At 33.5% G+C, this 27485-nt stretch overlaps 1 protein-coding gene and 2 long non-coding RNA genes across 7 annotated transcripts in view; 1 reads left to right on the top strand and 2 right to left on the bottom strand.

Moving 5' to 3' along the window:
- Positions 1-1684, top strand: LOC131806581 (uncharacterized). The gene is made up of 2 exons (XR_009344094.1): positions 1-624; positions 693-1684. It is a non-coding gene; the product is annotated as an uncharacterized LOC131806581 (long non-coding RNA).
- LOC131806580 (uncharacterized) lies at positions 597-2016 on the bottom strand. Its single transcript, XR_009344093.1, has 2 exons — positions 1089-2016; positions 597-1019 (listed from the first exon to the last, which is right to left on the bottom strand). It is a non-coding gene; the product is annotated as an uncharacterized LOC131806580 (long non-coding RNA).
- Positions 2017-6287: 4271 nt separating this feature from the next.
- The window catches only part of LOC101895723 (14-3-3 protein zeta), a 33985-nt gene continuing 12787 nt past the window's right edge, over positions 6288-27485 (bottom strand). For 3 of the 5 annotated variants that reach the window (XM_011293748.3, XM_005182379.4, XM_011293749.3), the window contains exons 2-7: positions 15955-16181; positions 15730-15843; positions 15353-15479; positions 11447-11570; positions 11144-11307; positions 6288-7196 (exon numbers count right to left, since the gene is read on the bottom strand). In XM_011293748.3, the coding sequence (XP_011292050.1) occupies positions 7041-7196; positions 11144-11307; positions 11447-11570; positions 15353-15479; positions 15730-15843; positions 15955-16016 (747 nt within the window). In that variant the 5' untranslated portion in view covers positions 16017-16181 and the 3' untranslated portion in view covers positions 6288-7040. Of the gene's footprint in view, positions 7197-10638; positions 10803-11143; positions 11308-11446; positions 11571-15352; positions 15480-15729; positions 15844-15954; positions 16182-19688; positions 20020-27485 lie in introns of those variants that run through there. The other 2 variants (XM_020036376.2, XM_020036377.2) reach the window with 2 other exon arrangements.

Below are 27485 nucleotides of genomic sequence, written 5' to 3'. Positions count from 1 at the left end.
TAAAGGTAGTAAATGACAGGGTGACTCAGGCTAAGAAGTGACTAGGCAGCCCTATGATTGCTGAGTAGGTGGGAACCTACTATAAATATGATAAAAATTTTGTTTAGACACAATTTGAATGAATGATTATGAAAAAAAAAAGCGGCACGTTGAAATAAAAATTTAAGAAATATCAGAAGAATAGAAAAACAAAAGATTTCGAGAGAAATAATTAAAATGTTTTTGCTGATGTCTCGCTGCCGTATAAGGTTAAAGGAAATTGGCGTTGTTTGGGGTAATTGGCGAGTTGGTAACGTAAGTGAAAAGGGTTGGGCGAATAGTTAGACAGCCGTTGATTTTTAAATGAGAGACTCAGGGGTGAGGTGAAATGAGAATTCACAATAAAAAAAAAAAATGGCTATTGACAGTTGAAAAGAAAAAGGAATGAAAATTGAAAATGGTTCAGGAAAATGGTGTTTCGTGGAAAATGAGCGTCTGGCGGGATTCACTGAGAAGAGGGGTATAAAAGGCTGCGAGCATAAGAAAAGCCAAAGTTGAGAATAAGACGTTACCGGTGAAACTTAGCTAGAGAGCAGTGAAGAAGTGGAAAAATTTAATTTGTGTGTTGCGATTTTTTTTTATTGTGTAAGTAGTTTGTAACAGTGGTTTGTTGAGTATTGTGTTGTTATATGTGATGTGTGTTGCTCCAACAGGAATATTCCGGTGGTGTATCAAGCCTTTTTTGGAAGCACCGAAAATTGTCCGGTTTTGGTCAGCACAACGGCGGGAAATTGCCTTTTCTTTTTGGTAACGCAAGGTAGTGGCAAGTTGTCCACAGGAAAAAAAAGCCAAAAAAGTTACATTGAGGGTGTGGAGATTTGAATTGTAAACTGGCCAGCTGCAACTTTGAGCTTTTTGCTGTGCCGGTTATTGATCCCGCCCAGAACGCCGGCATTGTAAAAGGACCAGTCAACAAGTCCAGCTTCATTTGAGGGTTTGCCTGGCGTTCAAAATCTGTTTCCTCCGGAAAGAAGCGTAAACTGGAAGGAGAGATAAGAAGAATTAATCAATAACGTTATAAATCACTGCTCAGGTAAAAGGTGTCTTACCGTTGTGTTGTCCTTGATATATATATTTATATATATGTGACGTCCATAAAATTTGCTGTCTCCTTTTTTGGAACTAAAAGAAAAGAAAAAAAAAAGAGTTAATAATCATAAATTTCGAGAAAAAAAAAATATAATATTCAGTATAAAGATTTAGTAATAAGATAGGTTATAGTTCTTAGGATTTAAGTAATAATCAGTTTGTAAGGGAAAAATACCGCGTTTATTTTCAAAGGCTAGGAGGTGTTACAGTAAAATTATCTTGAGTCCTTGTGATTCGATCTGATAGTTTAGGCCGTGGAATTTTAGCGGCAATTAGGCCGGTTAAGAGAGCTCTTTTAGGTGGCTAGTAATTTCGTATAGACGCGGAATATTGCGCGGGAAAAGCAAGGCAAAGGATAATATATTGGTTTCTACCGAGTAATTAAAGCCATAGATTTAAGAAAGCCCGGTATTATTCTTAATTTGTTTTTTTTTATACCATACAGTTTGTCAATTTTAATGTAAGAAAAAAAATAGTAGAGAAAAAAATTAAGAAAATATTTAAAGCTAACTTATTTTTTTTAATAAAATTAAAAATGATTCTTTTGTAAACAGTAGATACTAATATGTGTTGCTAAGTTTGTATAGCTTGGGGGGAAGGTGGTATGAAGTAAGTGTGTGATTCGAAGCGTGTGGTTCAAGGGGATTCAGAGAAACGCAAGAAATGGAAATACTGGATCCAGGTAGGGTGGGCGAGTGTGGGATCGATCCGCCGAGATCCCTGTATGATGACTCCTATTTTGTATATCGTAGAGTAGAGCAATTGTAGTAAAGTCCCCTTTCAATGTTAGTGTGTTGGATTCGATTGGCGGGTTGAGATCCCTAGCCCTGGGAGTCTCTGTGACAGTCGGATGGCCTAATCGTATGCCGAGCAAATGCACACATAACAAAAGTTGAAATCGTGAATGAAAATTGTAAAATTAATGATATAATAAATCTTTGGGAGGAAAACAATAATTTCTTCTATACATATTAGTGAGAATTTCATGTATTTTCGTAAAAATTCCCATTAAAAACAACAAACAAAATTTTTGAAAAAAGGAATAATTTTACTATGAATTACGAATCGTGCCGTATGAACGGGTTAATTCGTGTACCTAATTCTGAGAGCGAACAACGTTGTTCGGTTTCCAATGGAAACATGCTATTACCTTTTTTTGTACCATGTCTGTATGATTGTTAAATGGCTACCAAAAGAAAATGTATATTCAGGTGATTGGTATGCGGGAAGGTAGAGTTCATTTCTGAAGAAGCCAGTCGATGACTTAAGCCAGCCAGATAAGCGCTTTATGTATTTCCACCCTAAGTTTATTGTCAAAAGTTGTCCCATTGGTATCTATTACGGCATCCCATAAGACCAGCTGCCAATATGCATGCTGCGTATTAAAACGTAAACAGAACATCTAAAAACCCATTTTGTGCAAAAATGTAATTTAGGTGCACAAGAAAAAAGAAAAGTTGAATTTATTTTTAAGTTAAAATTACAGTTGCTCGAAATGCGCTGGGGTACGACAAGAAGTCTGAAGCATCTCTTAAATTCCTCCAGCGTTTTTTCTGTATTGTGTTCATAAAAATTGTCTTTAAACAGAATATTCTTCTACAGCTTTTTCCAATTGTTAGAGTTTCTTTTGATTCTTATCATTCCTCGAATGTTGCACCAAACCGTTCAGAATCTGAAGAAGTTGAAACAAAAACGTTCGAAGTTATATTACGAGATTAAAAGCAGTCCAAACGGAATCTGTGACATGGTCTATTTAAGCATGTTCAATAAAAATTGTTGCCGGGTATTTAAACTTTCACCCTCTTTTAAATCATAAAGAAACAAATAGCATATTTTTTTCGATTTTAGTCTTTATTTATTCATTTTTTTGGATAATTAAGAAACTGTAATTTCAATAAACTTAAATAATTTATCAATCTTCTCCTCCAATTGTTGTTTTTTGGTTTTGGTTTTTAATTCATGAAAAATTATGCTATTCACAAGTAAGTGAATTTTGGTTTTTAATTTGTTTTATACATTTAAGTTTTTTTCTTTTCGGCTTTTTTGTTTTGTATGTGTTATAATAAAATATGATTTTATTTTTTGTATGTTGTTTGTTGTTGTTGTTATGTGGACAATCATATTATTCAATTTTGGTTTTGTGTATAAATTATAGGCATAACTTTGAAAAACTCTTTAGCAAGAGTTTTGCGCGGTGTGAAAATTCCACACAACAAGAGTAGGGTGTATGTGTGTGTGTGCTGGTTTTTTGCTGCTGTTCACACATAAAAATGTCGTTTTGTATAAAGCAAAGTTAGTTTTTTTTAATGTATTTTTTCCATTTTGATTTAATGACATTTTTTTGTTGTTTGGTACGTAAAAATGTTGTTTAGTGAAAAATGTTTAGTTATTTTGTCGAGTTTTTGTTTTTTTCTTTTTGGTATAATTTAGTGATGAGTTGTGTGAATTTTGTTTTTGTTATGACATTTGGTTTGAAAAAGGAAGCAATGTTTGTTTAATTTACAACATAAAATTCTTGAAATAACAATGAAGGTAAATTGGGTGAAAATAAGTGGAAGGGTTGGAAAAAGGTTGATTTTATTTGAAAATTTTTGAAAATGGGTTTGTATAATTGATTTGAAGAGTTTTGGCTGGGCAGGATATAGAATAAAAGGAAAATTATTTGTTTACTTACCATTAAAGGGGGGTTGGGTGTTATCATCAACAAATTAAAAAAAAAAACGAGTGGAGAAAGATAAACAGAATATAACCGTTTTTGGGTAGACAAGGGTTTTGGAAACCTATACTCTTCTTTTGGTTATTAACAATTATTTCTCTTGTTTCTTTTTTTCAGTTATATAAACATTTAAGTTATTTTGTACACAATAAAACGATTAGTTATTGGCTGTGTGTGTGTGTTTTAATGACATCAATAAATACACAGAGATTTTTAATTTAAAAATATATATCTTCCCCTGCTATACAGAAAATTGTATATAGTTTGGTATTATAGTCCGCGTCGTGTGTGGACCAAGAGAAGCAAAACAACTAGAAACCTTTTCCAAACTATGGCAACTCTCTCTCACTCTTTCCTTTTCTCCATGAAATCTAGCATTTGCCACAAAATCTAAAGCATACTTTAAGGAGTTTGGTTGTCATAGAAATATAACATAAAAGGGGAAATAACTTTTGTTTATCCCGCGCTGTCTGCTGGAAAACGATTTCTCCCGGACTTTATTGTAGTTTTCTACAGTTTTCCAATTATGAATTTTTGTAAAACAAACACATGTTTAAAAAAAAGTTCATTATCGGCCCAATTGCAGTTGTCGTTTTTATAGTCGTCGTCTACGTTATGTGTAAGTCGCCGTCGCTTGGATTCAAATGAACTGTCAAACCAATTTTGTAATTGAAAATGTTGAATGACAAATTATTTGAATTTGTAAAAATACGTACGCATACGTATTATAACAACCTCCGATTGGCGTCGTATAAGAAATCGTATAAAAATCTATTTATTTTTGAAAAAACGTTAAAAAATTTTTGACATATCAGTGTTCCCAAGCTTTGGGAAAGACTTTGAAACGACATCGACAGTTTAAAAAAAAAAAGTTGTCCTCACTTCCTTCTTGTCGACAAAAAAATATAAAAAAAAATTGTTTGCAGCAGCGAGTGCTAAGGCAGCAAACATACATATTTGCATTGCCTGAGTCCAAGTAAGTACATATTTTAATTAAAATATGTACTTAATGTGTCCTTTTAGATTTTTAATTTACTTCAGAATTATCAAGGACTGTTAATAGAAATTTCGCCAAGCTCTTTTTTTTGAATTCTTTCCAGTGGTCCGGGTTCAAGAGCCGGGCTTGATCCGTATCCGCTTACCCAATATAGACAATATAGGTATCGCTTATGAAAATACCGATCCCATCACCCAAGAAAAAAAATACTTTTCCGGAATCAGGGAAAATAATATCATCGCTATCGACAAAAACCGACAACCCTATACCGTTATGGTTGCCTCGACTTCATTTTACGACGACGACGACGACGACGACAACGGTAATGGGGACGAATAAAATTCCATTTCGAAGAAGCCTTTTTTGTTGCAAACTTAGAATCTATAACCCACCCAATTTGCTTGCTTTAAATTTCGGTAACCTAGATTCATTCAAAACAATCAACTCCCATAAAATCTAAAACAAAAAACCTAAAGTAACATAAAAACAAACAATGATGACAAATATTTTAACCTAGAACGGCAAAACTTTTACAACAAAAATTAATGTACAAAAACATTTTGTTTCTCTTGTTGTTCTTTTTTCATAAGTGTGTTTACACAGTTTATTTAAGGATTATAGCAGGTTTTATGAATAATCATAATAAACGTAGTAGTAGAATATTAGGAGGATGTAATTTGTCGAATGAAATGGTGAGGAGTCTGACTTGTGTTTCTTTTTTTTTTTTTTTTTGGTTTTTGATTATTACAAAACATGTATATGTGGGGAATACTTAATAAAACGACGATATAGATTGATAACAAAGTAAAGGAAAGAACATAGAAAACGTAGTTTATATTTTCAGAAAACACAACAAAAACAATTTTACGTAATGACAACGTAAATAACTGGTTTATTTAGAGATGTAATTTAATTATAAAAAACAGAGAATTAATAAATTATGCCAAAAAGAGATGGTAGGAGGACGAAACAGAACAGAAAAGAGGGTATTATGTTTAAAATTATATAAAAAATATTTTATTATTTCCATCATATGCTTCTTCATTCAATAAACTTCCACACAAAAAATCGATTTGTTTTTTCTTTTTTTTTGGAAAAAGGAAGCATTTTGGTTTTGTTTCACTCTATTTTTCATCCATCTTCTTTGTTTAAGACAACGACTTCGACAAAAATAATACAAAAATAAAAGAATATTTTTGGAGTTTTTTTTTGGTTATTATAAAAAAAACAAAATGAAATTATTTATTAAAAAAATAATAAATAATATAATGCTCTGCCTAACAAAAAAATTACATAATGAATTTGAATTTTTGTTTCACGAATTTTGTTGTTTGTGTATACGTTTTTTTTTTTTTTTTTTTGTTGCAAACAAAGAAAAATAATGTTTAGTTTTAAAAATATACAATAAAGAAATATATTTTCAATATAGATCATAAAAACCACGGATTTTTTGTTTTGCACTTGTTTATTGCTAATTGGTTGTTATTGTAGCTCTTCTTCTTCGGGTTGTTGCAGATATTGGGTTCTGTTTTTTTTTGGTAGAATTACTAACGAAACAAAACGAAAGGAAGATTTTCTTTTCAATTCTTTTGTGGATTGTGGGAAAAAGTAAAGAAGGCAGAAGAGAAAATTAGAGAAAAATCAAAATGAAGGGAGGATCCACCCCCATCCATATCTCTCTCTGGCATTTCATTCCATTATGAGCTCCAAAATGTTGGCTTTTGGTTTCTTCAACTTTCTGGCTTCTTTACTTCTTCCACTGACTGACTGACTTATGCTTCCTCCTTTTATTTGTTTTTTTTTTTTATTGGACGCGCATTGTTCCTCTCTCTCTGTTTGCTTTTGAATTTACAAAACATCAGGATGTTGTTTGTGTTATTAATTTTAATTTCTTTTTTTAATATATATTTTTGACCATGTTTATTTTAGCTGTTGTTGTTGCTGTCTGTATAATTGGTTTTGTTTGTTGTAGAAGATCCAAGACTGTTTTCGGAGTTGTTTGTTTTTATTTAAAATGTGTATGTTGTGTTGTTGTTGTTGGTTGGTTGGTTGGTTGTTATGCTTTGAATTTTAATTTAAAATATTTTCTTGCTGAAGTTGTTTGGATTTTCTTCTCTTGTTTTAAAAATATTTAATTTTGTTGTTGTTGTTGTTGGTTTTTCATAGTCATTTTAAAAAGGAAACAATTTAGTTTGGTTGTTAGTTGTCACCACCTTCTTGTGGTTCATCGCCATCACCCTGGGTGTCCGATGTCCAGAGGGTAAGGTTATCTCTCAACAATTGCATGATGAGTGTTGAGTCCTTGTACGAATCCTCGTTGAGAGTATCCAGTTCAGCTATCGCATCATCGAATGCCTAAAGTTCGGAAAAAAATATGATAAAAATTAGTATGACAAAATAATTTTTAATTTTAATGCATTTTATTAACAACGAAGCAACAACAACTAGAATATAAAAAAATATGCAGCAATTCTGTCATGTTCGAACATGAATTAGTAAAAGGATTTTGATAGATAGATTGGTTGTAGTAAACAAATCAATTTACAAATATTTCAAAGTTTTTTGTTTGATTTTCTTCTTAACCTCAAATCTTAAATTAGGTTTTTTAATTGGTATTTCCAATTCCGAAATACTTTGCCGTTATTTTGGTAGTTTTTTTTTTCATCCTAACCTCAAAACTTAAATTTTTTTTTTCAATTATATTAGAAACCCATTGGCGAATTCTACTCGACTTAAACTCCAATTCTGAAATAGGAAATTTGCCTTTATTTCGATAAAGATTTTTATTTTCATCCTAACCTGAAACCTTAAATTATTTTTTTTCAATGATTCTAAAAACCCATTTACTAAATCCGCTCAACATAAACTGCAATTGCGAAATACTAACTTTTCCAATAGTTTGGCAAGGTTTTTTTATATTTTCATCCTAACCTCAAACCCAAAATTATTTTTTATTTTATTTTCATCCTAACCTCAAACCCTGAATTATTTTTTTAGCTATACTAAATACCCATTGACGTATTCCACTCAACATAATTTCCAATTCTGAAATATCAGATATGCCTTTTTTGGTAGTTTTTTATTTTTACCCTAACCTCTAACCTTAAATTTTTTTTCAATTATTCTAAAAACCCCTTGATTAATTCCACTCAACATAAAATCCAATTGCGAAATACTAACTTTTCCATTAGTTTGGCAACGATTTTTTCAAATTTTCATTCGAACCTCGAAACAAAAATTATTTTTATTTCCATCCTAACCTCAATGTTTTTTTTTTTTAATTATACTGAAACCCTTTGACTATTCCACTCAAGATATACTCTAATTTTGAAATGCTAACTTTCCCGTTATTTTGTCAAAGTTGATTCCTTGATTTTCACCCTAACCTCAAAACCCTAAATTAATTCATTTTTTAAATTTCCCCATTTTTTAGCACTAGATGTAAGAAATTGCCACTAGAAACCAATTGACGTGTTCCTCTCAACATAAACTCCAATTCCGAAATAACAACTTTGCCTTTATTTTGGTAAAGTTTTGTTTCATCTTAACCTCAAACCCAAAATTATTTTTTATTTTATTTTAATCCTAACCTCAAACCCTAATAAACTCCTTGACCATTCCACTCAAGATATAATCTAATTTCGAAATAATTACTTTCCCGTTAGTTTGTCAAAGTTGCTTCCTTGATTTTCGCCCTAACCTCAAAAATCCTAAATTATTTCATACCATGGTATGGAGGGTATATTAAATTTGTCAGATTTGTCAAATTTTTCAGATTTAGACCCCACAAATATATATATTCTTGATCTTTAGTTTATGTTAATTTTGTCTTCCCTCTCTTTGATAAAATATTCTTTATATAAATCCCGAATTTGTTTCCAAAACAATGTTTTTTAATAAATTGATTTGTTTACTCTTGTTTAAGCAAAAGAAAAGAATACTCAACACGTTACATCATCAGTAATTTTTTTTCGAATTTCCAAAAAAGGTATTATTCAATGGGTATGTTGTGAGAGGGTGTATGGGTCGGTTCGTTCGTTCTTTATATCAAAGAAGAAAAGCACACTGACAACAATATAGAGGTGGTACGCGTTTTGGAAACCTCCATAAAACCCTTGGTTGTAAATATGGTTTAAACATTTAAAAAAATATGTTGTTAGTGAAGAAGAACACACAATAAAAAAACATGCATAGGAGTAGTAAATTGTGGTAGTTTTGGCGGCGGGGGTCAGTGGTAAAGGTTTTTATGCTGAAGAAGTAGAATTTCAAGATTTAGTAACAAGGCAAGCAGACAAATATCATCAGCGCATAATAAGGCAGCATCAAATACGGAAATTTGGGACTCAGACGCACACAGAAAGTTGCGTGAACGAAAAACGGTGAGAGATGTGAAGGGAACATTTTTCAAATTCATTTTTCCTCTCGTAGCCAAAAACTCAGGTTAAAAATTTGATGATAAACTTTATCAGGCAGAAGGTAAGAAAGAAGAGCAGCAGAGGCTAGATTCTTGTTCCATAAAAAAAGGAATGAAAAATGTTTCTAATGCCTGAAAAAAGTCGGCCAAGAAGACTTTGTTTTGACAACAAACCAAAGGTGGGAATACATAAAGTGCTTATTTGGCTGGCTTCTTCGGAAATGAACAAAGGAGCCTAGGGCCAAAACCGAACTAAGTCAACCTAAAACTTCTTTTTTCCTCTACGAAGAAGCCAGCCGAAGACTCAAGCCCGCCAAATAAGCGCTTTATGTATGCCCACCTTAAAGGTGTAGGGACATAAACACCTTGAAGTCTGATGATATGTTACAAAATATGCCATGCGCAGACTTCAAGCTGTTTATTTCCCCACGCCCTTAATGTGGGCATATATAAAGCGCTTATTTGGCTGGCTTTTGGCTGGCATCTTCGGAAATGAACAAAGAAGCCTAGGGCCAAAATCGAACTAAGTCAACCTAAAACTCCTTTGTTCCTCTACGAAGAAGCATCGGCTGGCGACTTAAGCCAGCCAAATGAGTGTTTTATGTATTCCCATCTTAAAGGTGTAGGAACATAAACAGCTTGAAGTCTGATGATATGTTGCAAAATATGCCATGCGCAGACTTCAAGCTGTTTATGTCCCCACACCTTGAAGGTGGGCATACATAAAGCGCTTTTTTGGCTGGCTTCTTCAAAGGGGATGGCCAGAGACGCATTCGAATTTTGCCGTCGGTTTGCTTATAATTTGACATTAATACGTCTAGCCATGATGCCGAGCTGGTTATGTACGTATCCTCATCTTATGTAGTTTTTGCAATATTGTGGTTCGACTCTCTTCGAATACGAAAGATGGACTTACTAGTCTTCCTGACCGACCTTATGTAGGCATTGGGCCGAAATTTTTCATTTCACATTTTCATAAAACAAGAATAGTGCCCAGAGGTCCTCCCCCCTATTTTCCAAAATTGCTTATTAAATATTTAAACCCTCCAAGTTTCGGCTTTCATTTGTTTCGACTTTCTCTGTCGTCTGTTGTCCGAGAAACGAATTTTGGATATTTAGTTTACAACTCATGGTTAGATACTTGAAGTATACCATCAAGGCTTTTAGAGAGGGGTGTTAGACTAATACAACTACAAATATTATTTGGATTGGTGTGGTTACGACCAAAAAAACAGCAAATATTTCTATTGGAACAGGCGGGCGGCAGGCAAGCTTGCACGCAAAACACATTTTGGGCCCAGCAAAAAAAAAAAAAACAAAAAGCTTCAATATATGAAAACAAATTGCTTGAAAATAAAGAAACAAAAAAAGAGAGATTGAAACCTGTTTGGCTAAATGACAGGCCCGCGCCGGTGAATTGATAATTTCATAATAGAAGACGGAAAAGTTGAGAGCAAGACCTAATCTGATGGGATGTGTGGGCTGCATTTTTGTTTTGGCAATATCGAAAGCCTCCTGATAAGCCTTTTTCGAATCTTCAACCACGGCTATAAAAATAATTGAAAACAAAGAATAAAGAGATTTATAAAGAAAAGATGTTTGAAAACATAACATAAAATAAACAAAAAAAAGTTATTATTACAGATAGATAGGTGGTTGGACTGACTAGTTCAAAAACATATTCTCTACAAAAAAAAATAGATTTGCTAGGCAGAAATCGCGACTCCCCCAATACTGGAATTGCATTATTTGTTATGTATTCATGATGATGTGGCGTGTTTTTCTTTTTTCGATGCTGTTATTGCATTTGTTTATATTTCTTTATCCTGGTTGTTGTTGTTGCTCTTTTGCATTTTTTTATTTGTATTTTGCATTTTATAATATTAACCTGTTTGGCCAATTGGCAAGCTTTGTCTGGAGAATTCAGAATCTCATAGTAGAAGACTGAGAAATTAAGTGCAAGACCCAATCTGATGGGATGTGTTGGTTGCATTTTACCCTTGCTAATTTCAAATGCATCCTGGTATGCGGTTTGGGAGTCGTCAACAACGGCTAAAATTATTAATTATGACGTGAAATTAAAATTTTTCAAATATTATGCAATTGGATGGATGGTTGTAGAATTTTTTTTGGGAGGAAAAAAAAAACGATTTTTTTGTAAACAAATAAAAAGAAATGGCTGTATACTTACTGTTGCGGGCATCTCCTGTGGCTACTTCAGCTAAATACCTGTAATAATCTCCCTTCATTTTCAGATAGAAAACCTTACTTTCTGGATTGCTAGCTTTAGGAATAAGGTATTTGTCAAGAAGACCCTGAAAAGAGAAAGAACACGAAATTCAATTAATTTAAATATAATACAAAAAAAAAAAACAAAAACAAGTAAAAAAACATTAAGTTCGGCCGGGCCGAACTTTCAATAGTTATATGTGCGCTTTAGAAAAACGTGGAACTAAATATTCAATGTTCTGCCAACGGGCTAGAACCCATTATGAACTGCAAATCCAATCCAATTCTTATCAAAATGTCAAATATCGGGAGGTACCGTTATATGGAGGCTATACCAAAACATGGACCTATACATACAATGTTTCGCCACCGGAGCTAGAAACCATTATGACCTACAAATATCATTTTTTAGACAAATCCGTGAAAAAACCGTGGCAAAAATCATCAAAATACTGAATATCGGGAGGTACCGCTTTATGGGGCTATCCCAAAATGTGGTCCTATACATACAATATTTCGCCACATGAGCTATTATGACCTACAAATACCAATTTTTAGACAAATCCGCGAAAAAATGTGGCAAAAATCATCAAAATATCGAATATCGGAAGGTACCGTTATGTGGGGTCTAAACCAAAACCTGGACCTATACATACAATTTTTCGCCACACGAGCTAGACCCTATTATGACCTACAAAGACCAATTTTTAGACAAATCCGTGAAAAAAAACGTGACAAAAATAATCAAAATCAAAAACTAGAACACATTATAAGCTACATATACCAATTTTTAGACAAATCCGTCGGGAAAATGTGGCGAAAATCATCAAAATACCGAATATCGGGAGGTACCGTTATATGGTGGCTATACCAAAGCGTGGACCGATATATCTCATATTTAAAACCAACCATCCTTGACACAATACAAATTGTTCTGCCAAGGCTGTATCGTGATTTCAACAGTGAGACAGACGGACGGACAGGCAGGCAGACGGACATCGTTAAATCGACTTAGAATTTTATGCTGATTATGAATATATATACTTTATGGGATCTTCGATGAATATTTACCCTCTTCCTTCCCAAGATGGATGGTATAATTAAGGACAAATTAATTAAGGCTTTAAAAATAGATTAATTTTTTATACCCTCCACCATGGGTAGGAGGGTATATTAACTTTGTCATTCCGTTTGTAACACCTCTAAATATTCGTCGTAGACCCCATAAAGTATATATATTCATAATCAGCATAAAATTCTAAGACGATTTAGCGATGTCCGTCTGTCTGTCTGTCTGTCTGTCCGTCTGTCTGTCTGTTGAAATCACGATAGAGCCCACATTATTTGACGTAGACCTTTGAAATTTGGCACAAGTGTGTGTATTGTCCCTAGGATGGTTGGTATTGAAAATGAGATATATCGGTCCACGTTCTGGTATAGTCCCCATATAACGGTACCTCCCGATATTCGGTATTTTGATGATTTATGCCACATTTTTTCACGGATTTATCTGAAAATTGGTATTTGTAGGTCATGACGGGTCCCTGAGCGTGTGGCAAAACATTGCATGTATAGGTCCACGTTTTGGTATAGCCCCCATATAACGGTACCTACCGATATTCGGTATTTTGATGATTTATGCCACATTTTTTCACGGATTTGTCTGAAAATTGGTATTTGTAGGTCACAACGGGTCCCTGAGCGTGTGGCAAAACATTGCATGTATAGGTCCACGTTCTGGTATAGTCCCCATATAACGGTACCTCCCGATATTCGGTATTTTGATGATTTATGCCACATTTTTTCACTGATTTGTGTAAAAGTTGGTATTTGTGGGTCATAATGGGTCCTAGTTCGTGTGGCGAAACATTGTAATTATAGGTGCACGTGTTGGTGTAGCCCCTATATAACAGTACCTCCCGATATTCGGCATTTTAATGTTTTTTGCCACATTTCTTCTAATGTTCTTTTACCCTAGGGTGGAGGGTATTAAAAGTTTGGCCCGGCCGAACTTAATGTTTTTTTACTTGTTTAAAACACAAGAGTTTGGATGTCAATACAGCTCCCTAAAGTTATTAAAGATAAATCTACATAATCCTTTCTCCCTTTCCCCCAAGGCCTCAATGTGGCATAAAAATAGACATTTAAGGGTAACAATGTAAGGAAGAACATCCTCGACGACATTACTGCGCCACAATAACAACCACAAAGTGGTGGGGTGGGGTGGTATGTTGTCACATTCATTTTTCAGGGCTTTATTGCTTGGTATTTTAAAATAGATTTATTGATTGGAAACAACAACAAATCCATCATCAACTAGTCAACGAATACTAACGACCAAAGGCGGCATCAGGTGGTGGTAAAGTCCTCACAAAACAAGGTACATATAATACTTAGTGTATGGTATGTTTGTACGTTTTATGATGTACATACAAACCTAGCTATCGCAGCAGCACAAGCACCACCATTACCCTGAAAATGTTACACACATACGAGGTCGTGCGGAATATAGCGATGAGTGGAAATTAAGTTTACTCTCCGGGGAGCATAATGTTCTTCTTCATTATAAAAGTAAGGTTAAAAATAGTGAAAACAACAACTACAGCACCACATTATAATCAGTACAAAGTGGTTTCTGTGTGTGTGTGTGTGTGTGTGTGTGTGCATGTGTGTGATAATAATCAACCACACCATCGGTCAGAAAGTGTGCAGATAAATAATCGGTTCTAAAAAATCAAAAAAAAAAAAAACGCCCTGGACATAATCTGTATATGAAAACAGTAGCATGTTTTAAGACATGAGTGTCTCGGTATCTCCTCTTGTATGAAATTGAGGATTTATGATGGTGAAAAAACGTATAGAACGATTGTAAATTTTAATTTTGTATAAATGTAATCGCCGGAACAGACTCAGACTGAGTTTCCTGTTCTTGATGACCTTGAGCAGTGCGCTTGGAAATCATTGAATTTTATTACCAAATGTGTGCTCTCTTAAGATAGTTACAGGAGCGATTCTTCAATTCTTTGGTCAGTTTAATAGAACCACTAAAATGGCTATTCTGGCTAAATTACTAAATCTGACTAAATGACTAAATCTCGCACCCAAATTACAATGTTGCACATTAAACCATCAATACACTTACGGAACGAGCCAATTGGAAAAAATATCACAGCTCTATCGGCAAGTGTTAATGATGACCATCAATTGTCGATTTGTCGCCTTTCGCAGCAATTGGGCCTCTATAGTGTGAGATGAAAAAACTGTAACCAAATTCAGACTGTGTTTGGAGTATTTTGGAAAGCAAGGTTGTCACTAACAAATACCAAAGTGTCGATCACCTCAAGCAAGCGCTTCGCTGGGAATGGACCGAAATACCGCGGAGCAACATTCGTGCAGCGTGTGACGCAAATATTGGGATTTGCAAAGTTGGAGCAAAATGGAATTATACCTTCTCTTTCTGTGCAGTAAATTATTTTCTTTGAAAATGTCGATATTTTGTGGCGGAGGTACCAGAAGGAGTGAACAGATATTGTCCATCTCTGAACTCGATCTAAGTTTGACAATAATATTACGATGTACCAAGTATGAATCAAATCAGATACTCCTTTCGAGAGTTATCGTGTGTACCAGCCAACCAGACGGACGGACGGACATCGCTAACAAGAGAAAAGACTGGTTGTTGTTCTTAAAAATTATGCCTTCACTGTGACGGGTTATGTCTTCAATATTTTCTTTTTATAGCAGGTCTTCTACTAGACATCTAGCATAAGTTACTGGGAATATATTTTTATATTACATCACATCTACTGCGACAATTAAATCTAGATATTTTTTATTTTACAATTTAAAAAATTACATTCAAACTTACCAAAACTTCATAACAGATTTCCCTAAGTTCCTTCTCTACGCGTTCTCTGTACTCGCGGGCGAGTTGTTGTTTTCTGGCGGAGGCTTCGGTTTTCTGCTCAATGGAGGAAATTACTCTCCATGATGATCTGTAAGGAATAAGAGATTTAGAGAGATTTAGAAATTATTATTTTTGAAAGGATTTATAAAAAAAAGTCCAAGTTTAAGAGTTTGAGTTATTTCAATGATACACAAAATATTCTTCTCTAAAAGTTTCAAGGTATTTTTAATGTGTCTGCGGTTAAAGGTTCATTTTTTTCATTTGGTATTTGAAAAATGAGCCAACTCTGAGATACAATTAAGAGCCGTTAAGATATTATATATTTTCAGATAACATACCTGCGGGCACCAACAACATTTTTGTAAGCAACTGATAGCAAATTTCTTTCTTCATTTGACAGTTCGACACCGGTTTCTGTGACTGATTTCATAGCTTGAGCCATGTCATCGTATCTGTAAAGTAATAACAACAAAACAGAATATGTTTAGAAGAAGTCTCTTTTTTAGTAATTTGTATTGAAATATTAAATAAAAACAAGTTCTTCGTTTCTTTTTTTTTCTTACCTTTCGGATTGTTCGGCCAATTTTGCCTTTTGGACCAATTCCTCTTTATCGACTGTCGACATTTTGATGTGTTTTGTTTTTGTTTTGCTTTAACTTAGAAATTTAAAATGTTACTTTGTAATGGGTAAACGCTTGCCCACAACTTTTATTGTTGAATACAGTTCGCGCTTAGAGAGATTATAATGTAAGGAATCTAAAACTGAATGCGTCGCTCACAGTATGACTATCTGGAAAGAAAAAAATTCAAACATTAGTAAAGTGTTTTTTTTTTTATTTCAATTAAAGTTAAGTGTAAAAGAAAATCAATTTGTTGAATTTTTGCAAAATTGCCAATGTTGATAAAACCGAATTTTGTAGAAGGCTGCCCTAGTAATGTAGGTATATGCTTGAGGAACGTATGTACGTTTTTGCATTTGTTTATCATGTTTTGCTTTGCAACGATCTTGTCATGAGGTACATGAGGTAATTTTAATCACTTGAGTGTTTTCATTCCGCTTTTAATCATTAGTCATAACATGACATGAGTAAGAGTGTTAAACAAAAAGCCATTGAACTTGATATCGGAAATGATACATTTTTAATTAGATACTACATTTATGTAATGTAAAATTAAAAAAATCAACAATAAATGTTTTTGACGTCGCGAAAAATGCGTAGACAAGCAAATATCAGAAAAACCTCGCCAATTATGGCCAAGATCAATTCAAATTAGAGATTGGATTAACACCAAATAAAATACAATATACATTTATTACACACAATTAAATGACAAAAAATAGATTTTCCCAGATGGATTTCCTCCTCACACCATAAAGTATTTAATTATTCACTTATAATTATTAGCAGACTCCACCACAAGAAAAAAATAAAAGCTATTTATTTCCTTCATTGCACACAGCTTAATGACAACCTACTGCTCTCTAGATTTTCAAATATTCCCAAATGGCTGACCTCTTCACATAATAAAGTATTTTAATATTCACTTATATTAATATTCCAACACAAGAATTTAATAGAAATTATTTATTTCCTTCATTTCACATAAACAAGAAAAAAATATAATTACTAAAATGCCTTTATTTCTTGTTTCTCTCTCTCTCACACACACTCTCTGTCAAACGATGCAATAATAAGACACAGCACAATATGATGACTCATCTCCCAAATGCATTTTTCTCCTACTCATTGCTGTTTTTTTTTCTGTATTTTCTCTGCATTTATTTGTTGTATGCCTCATTATTAATAATTTGTTTTTAATAGCCAGAGAAACAATTGGAAAATTGTTAATTTTTAGAAAACAAGGCACGACCTTAAGTAGATTACAAGAACCAGCAGCAAGCGCACATGTGTCAAATTATAAGAATATGAAGGCTGCTGGATGAGAAATTTGCAACACCTCTCAACTTCCCCACCCATTTTCATTTTCCTGTAGTAGTTGTTGTATTGACTTTTGCATTCGTTAAATGTCAATGATAAATAGTGATAGACGAGTGCGTATGGTAGTTGTAACGTAACGACGTATGGCATATATTACCGCCTGATTGACATTAGACGATTTTACTAAGGAAATCCCACATTTATGTCATCATTAAACTAAGAATTACTGCAATTAAAGTTGTCTTTTTAAAATTAAGACTTAAGCAACTAGAAATTAAATAAACCATTACAAGACGTTTACACTAAATTAAAGCTCTATGAAACGTAAGCCCACTACTTATTAAGATTTAAAATAATTTCTTTTAAATCAAAGTTTGATTTATTGCTTGACAATAGTGTTAAGGACTTTAAAATGGCTGTTTAGGAACATTACATAAATGCAAATTACATGAATATTAAATGTGGTTTAATTTTAACATGGTTTAGGTATGTATACCGCGTTTGCCATTTTTTTTTTTTTATTTTTTATAAATCATTTGCCCTTAACATTTATGAATAAGGTGTTGACATTCAACTCTACAGAATATTGTATTTTTAACGTATGCATTGTGTGTGTGTGTGTGTAAAGTGAAGTTGACACCAACGTTTCTATACAAATACCAAAAAAGGAAAACACATTACGCCCACATAATTTTACAACAAATAGTCACTTGGTTGGCTCTCCACATACTACCACAAAAAAGCCCACTTGTTGGGCGCTGTTGTTGCTACTTTTAGCCTGCAGCATCTTTCATGCGTACGTCGTGCGTACAATATTGTAAGTATGGGTAGGTATGTATGCATGCTTGTGCTTGTAAGCGCCTTCATCCATGCGTGACATCTATAAATATAGACTTCACATAAAAATCCTCGAGTCTTCTGCTTCATTTTCTCATCTATGAATTTGCTCCCGCCACCACCCCCCGAAACACCTTCTCCAGCAATAGCCATCCATCTATCCATAAGGAGGTAAGGTAATATATATATAGAAATACATAAAACGGATGAATGAATATATGGATCACAATATGCCACAGACAAGAGGATAGGCATAAGGCAACAATTAGACTGATTTTTTTATGATGAAGTTTATATTTAAATTTGTTGGTTAAACAAAGACGAATCTCATACGCAATAAAATTTGTTATACATACATAGATAATGAACCTGGATGCATATGCAGCATCTTCTTTTCTATGAAGAAGAAACGAAACATGCGTTTTTTTTTGTGAAATATGGCCAACGGCACAACAAAAGAAAGTGGGCGTAGCATGTTTTTGGCTTTTTTCAAACACAGACGCACACACCAATATTTTTATATATCCATAAAGTCTATTCAATTCTCTTGACAACAAAGGAGAATTGGAAAGAATAATAATGAATTCAGTATAAAATGAAATTTTAATGTGAGAATCTATTTTTAGTGTTGTTTGAAAAAAAAAATAAAATTGAATTATTTTTTCTAATAAAAATTTTCGAGTTCTTCGATAAAATCATTATTAATACTATTTACACTGGGGTGATGGTTTATTTGAGTTTTTTTTTTTTTTCAGAAAATTGACATATACGACATTTCCCATCTGAGAACATCGCCACGAGAGATAATTGGAAATTTCTTATTCCAAGAAAAAATATTATGGCCAGAAAAAAGTCACTGATGGCTTTTTGTCACTGATGAATAACTTATCTCCAGAAATTTTTTTCTTTCAATTGTGACATTTTTCCTTTAGAAAATATTTGTAATGTATTTTTAATTGTCCCATGTAATACTATTTTCAAGAAGATTGTCATTATTTCAATCTTCTTTTCTAAAAAAATCACTGGTGATATTTTTCCTCCAAAAGAAGTATCACTGGAGGCATATTCTCTTTAAAAATGTGAATATCTAATAAGAAAGCGGGGTCTGGTGACATTTTTTAATTGCCGTTTGTGATTTTTCTATCACAAAAAATTTAAAACCCACATTTTTTACATTTTTTGGGAAATTATCACTGTTTGGCATTTTTGCTTTGTAATATAATTATTAAATATATAATATTTTACATGTCCATTAAACACAACTGCTGGTGGTTAGTGGGAGGGTAGGTTTTTGACAAGAACAAGAAAAAAATCCTCTTGAAAATGTCAATAACACACATACGACACGACCAAGAACACACAAAACTTGAGGTCATAGCTTTTGAAAATTTTCTCGATACCCATAGAAAAGAGAAAGAGGAGACATAAAGGATTCCCCAACATGGTTTTCTTCTTCTATTTATAGTCATTTTCCATGGGAAAATTAAGTGAAAAAAATGAGTGTGTGTGAAAAAAATTACCTTTTTTGTTGTTGCTTTAAAAAAATACATATATTATTTGTGCAATTTGTTTTAATTCTTTTAGCACCATTAAGAAGTTTTTTTCTTTTCTTTTATTGTTGGGACATTTTCTTAAAATGTCGCTTTGTTTGTAAGTTGCAGCAATTTAAACTAACTAATATTATTTGTTTATAAAGACGGAATGTATGCTTTGTTCTTGTTGCTATGTGGTTTGCTTTTTTTCTTCTATAAATTTTCCAATATTTTCAAATTTTCTTTTTTTTTTAATTTTTCTAGAACAAATAAAAATGTATGTATATATAGGTTTTAATTTTTTGGTTCAACTACGGTTTTTATGCGAGAATTTTGTGTTAATAGACCAACGGTTCAGACAAGACTTGCAGCATAGTTAGAGAACAGAATTGCACAATCCCAATGTAGACGACGACGTTGCCGCCCGCCGTCGACGCCGTTGTTGTGTTTTTCTTCTTCCAATAATCTTAAACAGTGGCAGCAAAATGACAAGGGAATGTTTGCTTGCCCACCCCTCCCCTTTAAGTGATAGAGAGATGAAAAGAGAAAGGGAGAGTATTACAATTACATAAAAGAGCGTAGCGGAGAAAGTACAGGGATATCCCAGCAGCTGTCATTGCCTTTGGGCATTAGTACCAAAACAAAAAGAGAACCAATCTCTGAATATTACTCAAAAGGTTGGTGCATAAACATTTGCAGAGAATAAATAAAAAGGGATACCCTTGAGAAGAGAGTATTCAATAGAGTAGAAGAAGTTTTTTCAACACATACATTGTGAAGGGGAGAAGAAGTTTGGGGGGGAAATAGAATTAACCTGCGCAAAACAACTTCCATGGGTCGTCTTGTCAAAAATATAAAAGGGAGACAGAGAAAGAGAGATTATGAAAATATGTGCGGACAACCAATGGGGAAAAAGGACCGTAGGAATTGCGATGGAGATTAAACTGTTAGTTGGCAACCGATATTATGTTGAGGTCCTTTTAAAATACTTTACTGCCTATACTCACACACACATACATATATATCCATAAATCATGTTCTTTTTCCAACAGACAAATAATGTGCTCTCTCTACGAAACAATGTAATTGTTAAGATCTCTTTGACTAAATGTTAATATTACAATATGAAATATATAGTATATACTTGGGATGACACTCAGTCTGGTGGTATTTGCTTTGTTGTATTTATGTATGTATGAAAAAAGACACACACAAATTTGCAATCATCAAGAGGGGGGAAGGCTCTTAGATTTTTTTGGCAACATGAGTTACGCTCTACATTGAGAATGAATCAAAGAATCTAAAGACGCCTTAATGTCTGAAATACACAACAAACAATTTAAGGGTAATTTAGCTTGTATGATTGTTATGTATGTACAGAGACATACATAAAAAGAGGAGCATAAATTAATTGACACATCGATAAAACTCGTACGATTTTTTGGATAGCCAAAAAAAAAACAAGTAAAAAAACATTAAGTTCGGCCGGGCCAAACTTTTAATACCCTCCACCCTAGGGTAAAAGAACATTAGAAGAAATGTGGCAAAAAACATTAAAATGCCGAATATCGGGAGGTACCGTTATATAGGGGCTACACCAACACGTGCACCTATAATTACAATGTTTCGCCACACGAACTAGGACCCATTATGACCCACAAATACCAACTTTTACACAAATCAGTGAAAAAATGTGGCATAAATCATCAAAATACCGAATATCGGGAGGTACCGTTATATGGGGACTATACCAGAACGTGGACCTATACATGCAATGTTTTGCCACACGCTCAGGGACCCGTTGTGACCTACAAATACCAATTTTCAGACAAATCCGTGAAAAAATGTGGCATAAATCATCAAAATACCGAATATCGGTAGGTACCGTTATATGGGGGCTATACCAAAACGTGGACCTATACATGCAATGTTTTGCCACACGCTCAGGGACCCGTCATGACTTACAAATACCAATTTTCAGATAAATCCGTGAAAAAATGTGGCATAAATCATCAAAATACCGAATATCGGGAGGTACCGTTATATGGGGACTATACCAGAACGTGGACCGATATATCTCATTTTCAATACCAACCATCCTAGGGACAATACACACACTTGTGCCAAATTTCAAAGGTCTACGTCAAATAATGTGGGCTCTATCGTGATTTCAACAGACAGACAGACAGACAGACGGACAGACAGACAGACAGACGGACATCGCTAAATCGTCTTAGAATTTTATGCTGATTATGAATATATATACTTTATGGGGTCTACGAAGAATATTTAGAGGTGTTACAAACGGAATGACAAAGTTAATATACCCTCCTACCCATGGTGGAGGGTATAAAAAACGCAAAACGGAAAAACGTGGTACGCAATAAGACAAAGTACATAAAACAAAAAGACAAAAAAAAGAGGAAATGTGATTCTTGATATTTTATATTTTTTTAATGGAAAAGTGTACAGGGTGAGATGAAAAAACTGCAACCAACTTCAGACTGCTGTCATTTCTAAGCCACTCGTCCGACAGGTGTTAAATTTATTCCACTGACAGCTCATTATATTGTTTACAAGCGCACAAAAGAATTTTGGTGAGAATTTTTTCAGAAAAAAGTTATTTGTGATGGAATTCAAGCGTGATAACGTGATTTCTTTATACTTGGCTGGAAAACCACAAGTGGCTATCGTTAGAGCACACCAGCATTTAAATATGAATCCGTTGGACTATTGAGTCTGGAGTATTTTGGAAAGCAAGGTTGTCACTAAATGTTACCAAAGTGTCGATCACATCAAGCAAGCGCTTCGCCGGGAATGGACCAAAATACCGCAGCGCAACTTTGGCACTAAAAAAATACCAAAGTGTCGATCACCTCAAGTAAGTGCTTCGCCGGGAATTGACCAAAATACCGCAGAGCAGCATTCGGGCAGCGTGTGACGGTTTCATTGACATTTGAAGCCATAGTTTGTGCCAAAGTTGACCAATTCGAACAAATCTAAACTTATTTTAAAATTTGTTGCTATTTCCAACGTTTTTTGCTTTCATTCAATAAAATTTAAAAAAAATGTAAAAATTATGGCGTTTGACTTTGTTGCAGTTTTGTTTATCCCACCCTGTATGTCTAAATTTTTTTCAAAATTATTTGTTTGAGAAACAAATCAGAAATGGAGATCTATTTTCTATGCAGTGAAATTTGTCACGGAAAATTGCAGAAAATCGATATCGAAAATCGAACAATCGATATTTTTACCCCCCAAAAAAGTTGTTGTGTTCTCACCCCTATCAAATACAAAAACACATCTATTTTGTATTTTAAATACCCAAATAGAACATATAACATTGACCCTGTATATAAACGTTTTCAAAATCACATGAGAATATGCCCGCCTGCCCGTATCGAATAAAATTGAATTATTTTCAAATACACAATCACTTAAATACCTTGAATGACACTAATCTCAATACCACCACTTGGTTTACAAAATAAAAGGCAAAAAATACAAGAGTAAATAACAGCCACACTGTCCCACCCACCCCGCACTGCACCCAAAGGCTATGCATGAAAAAAATTTTATTTGCTTCAGAAATGCAACACACCTAAAATTTGCAATACATTGTCACTGTCAATAGCCAGCCAACAAAACATGTTGCAAGAAAGTGACAAACATAAACAAAAGTTAAGTAATTACCAAAATCATAGAGAAAAAATGCCGATTTGACATATTTTCAATAAAAATGACAATTGAAATGAAACATAACCTAAATAGGTCGATGGTCATTTTCCGGTATTTCCGTTATTTATATACTATCCATAATACATGAGGGTGATATATTAATATTATGTTCTTGCAAAATAGTCAGGCTTAATCCCATTATTGTTGTTTTTGTAAAAACAACGTTTGTTTGTTTGGGAGTAAGGCAGGCATATTATATTTACATGCCATACCCTAAGGTGGTTAGTAACCAGATTTGTTATTTGGTATTTAATATACCTGACTAGCAAATAAAACCATAAACAAGAAAAGCGTGTGTCTCTGCTACTAACTAATGTAACCTTTGGGCAATAAAACGTTGTCAAGGACATGTTGAAAAGACGTGCAACAGAAATCAAAGTACACAAAAACATAATATTCGACGAATATAAAGACAATTGCACGTGCCCACAAACAAAAGCCGTAATAGGAAACTATTATTGCTCAGCGGAAGTTATGAATAATTTGTCATATTTTTTTTAATTTGTTCAAATTGTTTGCATTACACGTACAAAGCATTGAAGGTATTGTAAATTGAAGCAAAAACAAAAACATTTCGTAATCATAATTTTAAATTAGGTTTACATACAAAAAAAAAGCCCAGAGTAGAGATTTTGTATGTAAACGCGGCTAACGCGGACTTTAGAGCCCTAATATCAGCTGATTACTTGACGACTGTTTAAAACTCTTACAATTATCTTCTAAACTTATTGTTTTATGAACTATATTTAATAGAAAAAACACAGAAAACAACTAAAAAAGCTTTAAGTTCGGCCGGGCCGTACTTTGAATACCTCCCTCTACCATTTGGAACGTATTTGTCGATTTTCAAAAAAATTAAATACGTTAAAAATTCTGTTAACATCTTAAAAACACCGAATGTAGCCGTTATATTAGGGTCTATACGACGAAGTAGACCTGCATAGACAACTTTTGTCATAAGCCACTACAATATTCAAATATGAAACTTAAAAAAAATCCGGTGAATAATGTAGCTAAAATCATCAAAATACGGAATATAGGGGCTATACGGAAACCTGGACCTGTATAGAGAATTTTCTGTCATAGCCTGAATATATATTCTTTGTGTGGTCTAAAATGTATATTTCGAGGTGTTACAAACGTCACATCGAATTAAAAATTCATACATGTAAACGTGCTTTAAGATTATCTTACCGTAGGGTTAACACAATCGAAAGTGAGCGGTATAGGTTTCACACAATCGAGGTAAAGAAACAGCCTAAAGAAGTTTTAACACATGAGCTTAGGCGAAGTTAGGATTTTTCTCTGAAAAATTCGTAGTTTTTAGCGAGTAAAACTAAATATGAAGCTTTATATTTATATAAAGCATATGTCCTTTACATTTCCAGACTAAAAAGCGCAATTGACTCTTTGACATATTTGATTGTAATATGTCAGCCCATTCTCATCCACAAACTCCCCTGCTTTGACCTTTGTGGTTGTTGTGTGCACAGCCGAGCTAGCGCTAGTTCTTAAAATAAAAATTTTAATGCGTATAGACTTGCGACTAGGACGACGACGATGTGACAGGCAAACTTGGTTCGGTAGATGAATGGGATGGCTGGATATAAAAAAAACCAAAATTAGTAATTGCGCAAGGACTCTTTATTGATTTTATGAGTATTTCATCATCATGTCATCACAAACAACAACCACACCACCACAGTCGTCACCGTCATCATCATCGCTAAGGCTATCATCATTGCCATCACCATTGACATCCATTTAAAAATAACAAAGGCAATGGCAAGAAACTCCTATAAAAATGTGTGTATATGTGGTATGTAAGTAAATACCTTTGAAATATAGGTAGCTAGGCATGCATGTGTATCTTTTTCCATCATCAAATAATCAGTCATTTGGTCAGCCAAAAAAAAAAAAAAAACATCCAAACTCAAGAAAAAGTTTGTGATGTTATCTAGGTACATACATACAGAGTGAGATGAAAAATTGCAACCAACTTGAGACTGCTGTCATTTATAAGCCACTCGTCCAACAGCTGTTAAAATTATTCCAGTGACAGCTCATTATATCGATTTAATTGAAAATGTGCACCTTCGGTTGGCCACCAGAACTCAAGCCTCAAGCCGGCCATGGTGATGGTATGGTGTGTGGTGTAGGCAGCCTCGGCACCTATTTAAAATGTGTTCAAAAGGGATGTGGGTAGTATAGTATCACCAGCGAAACTATACCCAGAAATTCACTTCGAAGCAATTGAGGGGGCACTTCAAACAACAAAAAATTAATTTTTCCATGAAAAATTCACAAATATTCTAAGAAAAGTAAGCCTTTAAAAGGGAAGCAAGAGACCAAATATTTATAAGGGAATTAGTCCAGGAAAATCGTTTAATTTCTGAAAACACCAAATATAGCTTCAGTTTGGAACGTCCTGGGCATCTGCAAATTAAATTAACAAATTATAAAAATAAAATCTGATCATTTAATAAAATCAGATTAAAAATACATTTTCCTCTCTATAATATAGCTACAAGTGAAACATGCGAATAAACCTACCTACTTATTTTCGAAAAGGTGAATGTTTTCAATTCTGCAAATCATGTATGAATCATAGCTATGAGTTTGTCATATTTTCTATGGAAATGAGAACAATGAATAAAAATCATACAACAAATTGTACACACATATACATATGTATTTTATATATATGTATGAAAGAGTAGGTACGGTACGTGTTATTTCACTTTTTCTGAAATCGCAATTCAAATTTTCAACATTTGCTTTTAGTGTGAACAACGCAGTGATTTCTAGGTATGTCATGTGATGGAGAGTTTGAAAATTTTTAAAAAAAGGATCCGAAAAATATTTTTTCACATGTATTTTTGTAAGGACAAATGTAATAACGCAGCCTTAATTTTTTTTCACCACAATGTAAACGTGGGTTTGGTACAAATTCTTAAGTGTTATATGTTAGAATTTCAATTATTAATCTGCTCAGTAAAGGTCACACAAAAACTAACAGTACGTTTACATATAAATGGGTAAACCCACTGGATTTGGATTAAAATTGTCATATCCATTTCTAATACTTCAAATAAATCCTCTAGAAGTAGGTTAACCCTGCAAAAAGTTCTAATGTAAACATGTTATAACGATAACATACGATAACGGCATTTCTTTGTCAATTTGTGGTGTGGCACGGTGACTTAGCATTTAATGCAATTTAAACCGAGATATTTTAAGATGTTTTAAATTTTAAAATAGCTCTGTTAAAATGTGGCAGACATTTCGGGAGTTTACGAGATTTATTATACTCTTGTAACAATCAAATCACACAAAAAAATGCTTTGAAGGAATAATTGTTAAAATGTCAACAAATAGTACGTAAACATATTAAAAAACTACGGAGCCCTACCATAATTAGGGTTGTTCACATCCCATACCATATTACGGCAAAAATAATTCATTTATGCATCATCTAACCTCTAGGCAAACTATTTACACAAATGTACCTATCGAATAAATAAAATATTAAAGAATATCTACTAATTATTGATATTGAAAATGAAAATGACGCGTTCCATAAAACAAAACATCAATTAGCAAGATCATTTATCTATTGAGAAAATATTCTTACAAGATAAACATGCACACTTTTATGGTTGTTTGTAGGTATGTACGTTAGAGCAAATTTTTATTGATGGATGGATGATTGGTATTAGAATGTATTTCTAGTAAGTTCGATAGCATAGAGTTAAAAAACATCGAGGCGGCCGCCGATTATAAGAATAACATTTCACACAAAAGTAAGAGAAACGAAGACGAAATCATAAAAAGAAGGCAAGAACAAAAAAACAGTTAGCGGGAATACACACAACGGGCAAAGATATTAAAGGGGGAATGTTAAAAATAAGTTATTTAAGTATGTGTGTGTTCAAGAGATATGAAGAGAGTAAACAATAAATTCATTAACGAAAAAAAGATCCATCAAGTGAATTACTCTATCTTCGGGGAGACAGAGAGGGAGAGAACACACATTACTTTTTCCTA

The sequence above is a fragment of the Musca domestica genome, unplaced genomic scaffold (assembly GCF_030504385.1).
Source record: "Musca domestica strain aabys unplaced genomic scaffold, Musca_domestica.polishedcontigs.V.1.1 8, whole genome shotgun sequence".
In the NCBI taxonomy this organism is placed as follows: domain Eukaryota; kingdom Metazoa; phylum Arthropoda; class Insecta; order Diptera; family Muscidae; genus Musca; species Musca domestica.
Note: the sequence above shows the minus strand (reverse complement) of the source record. Positions and strands in the feature narration are given on the sequence as shown.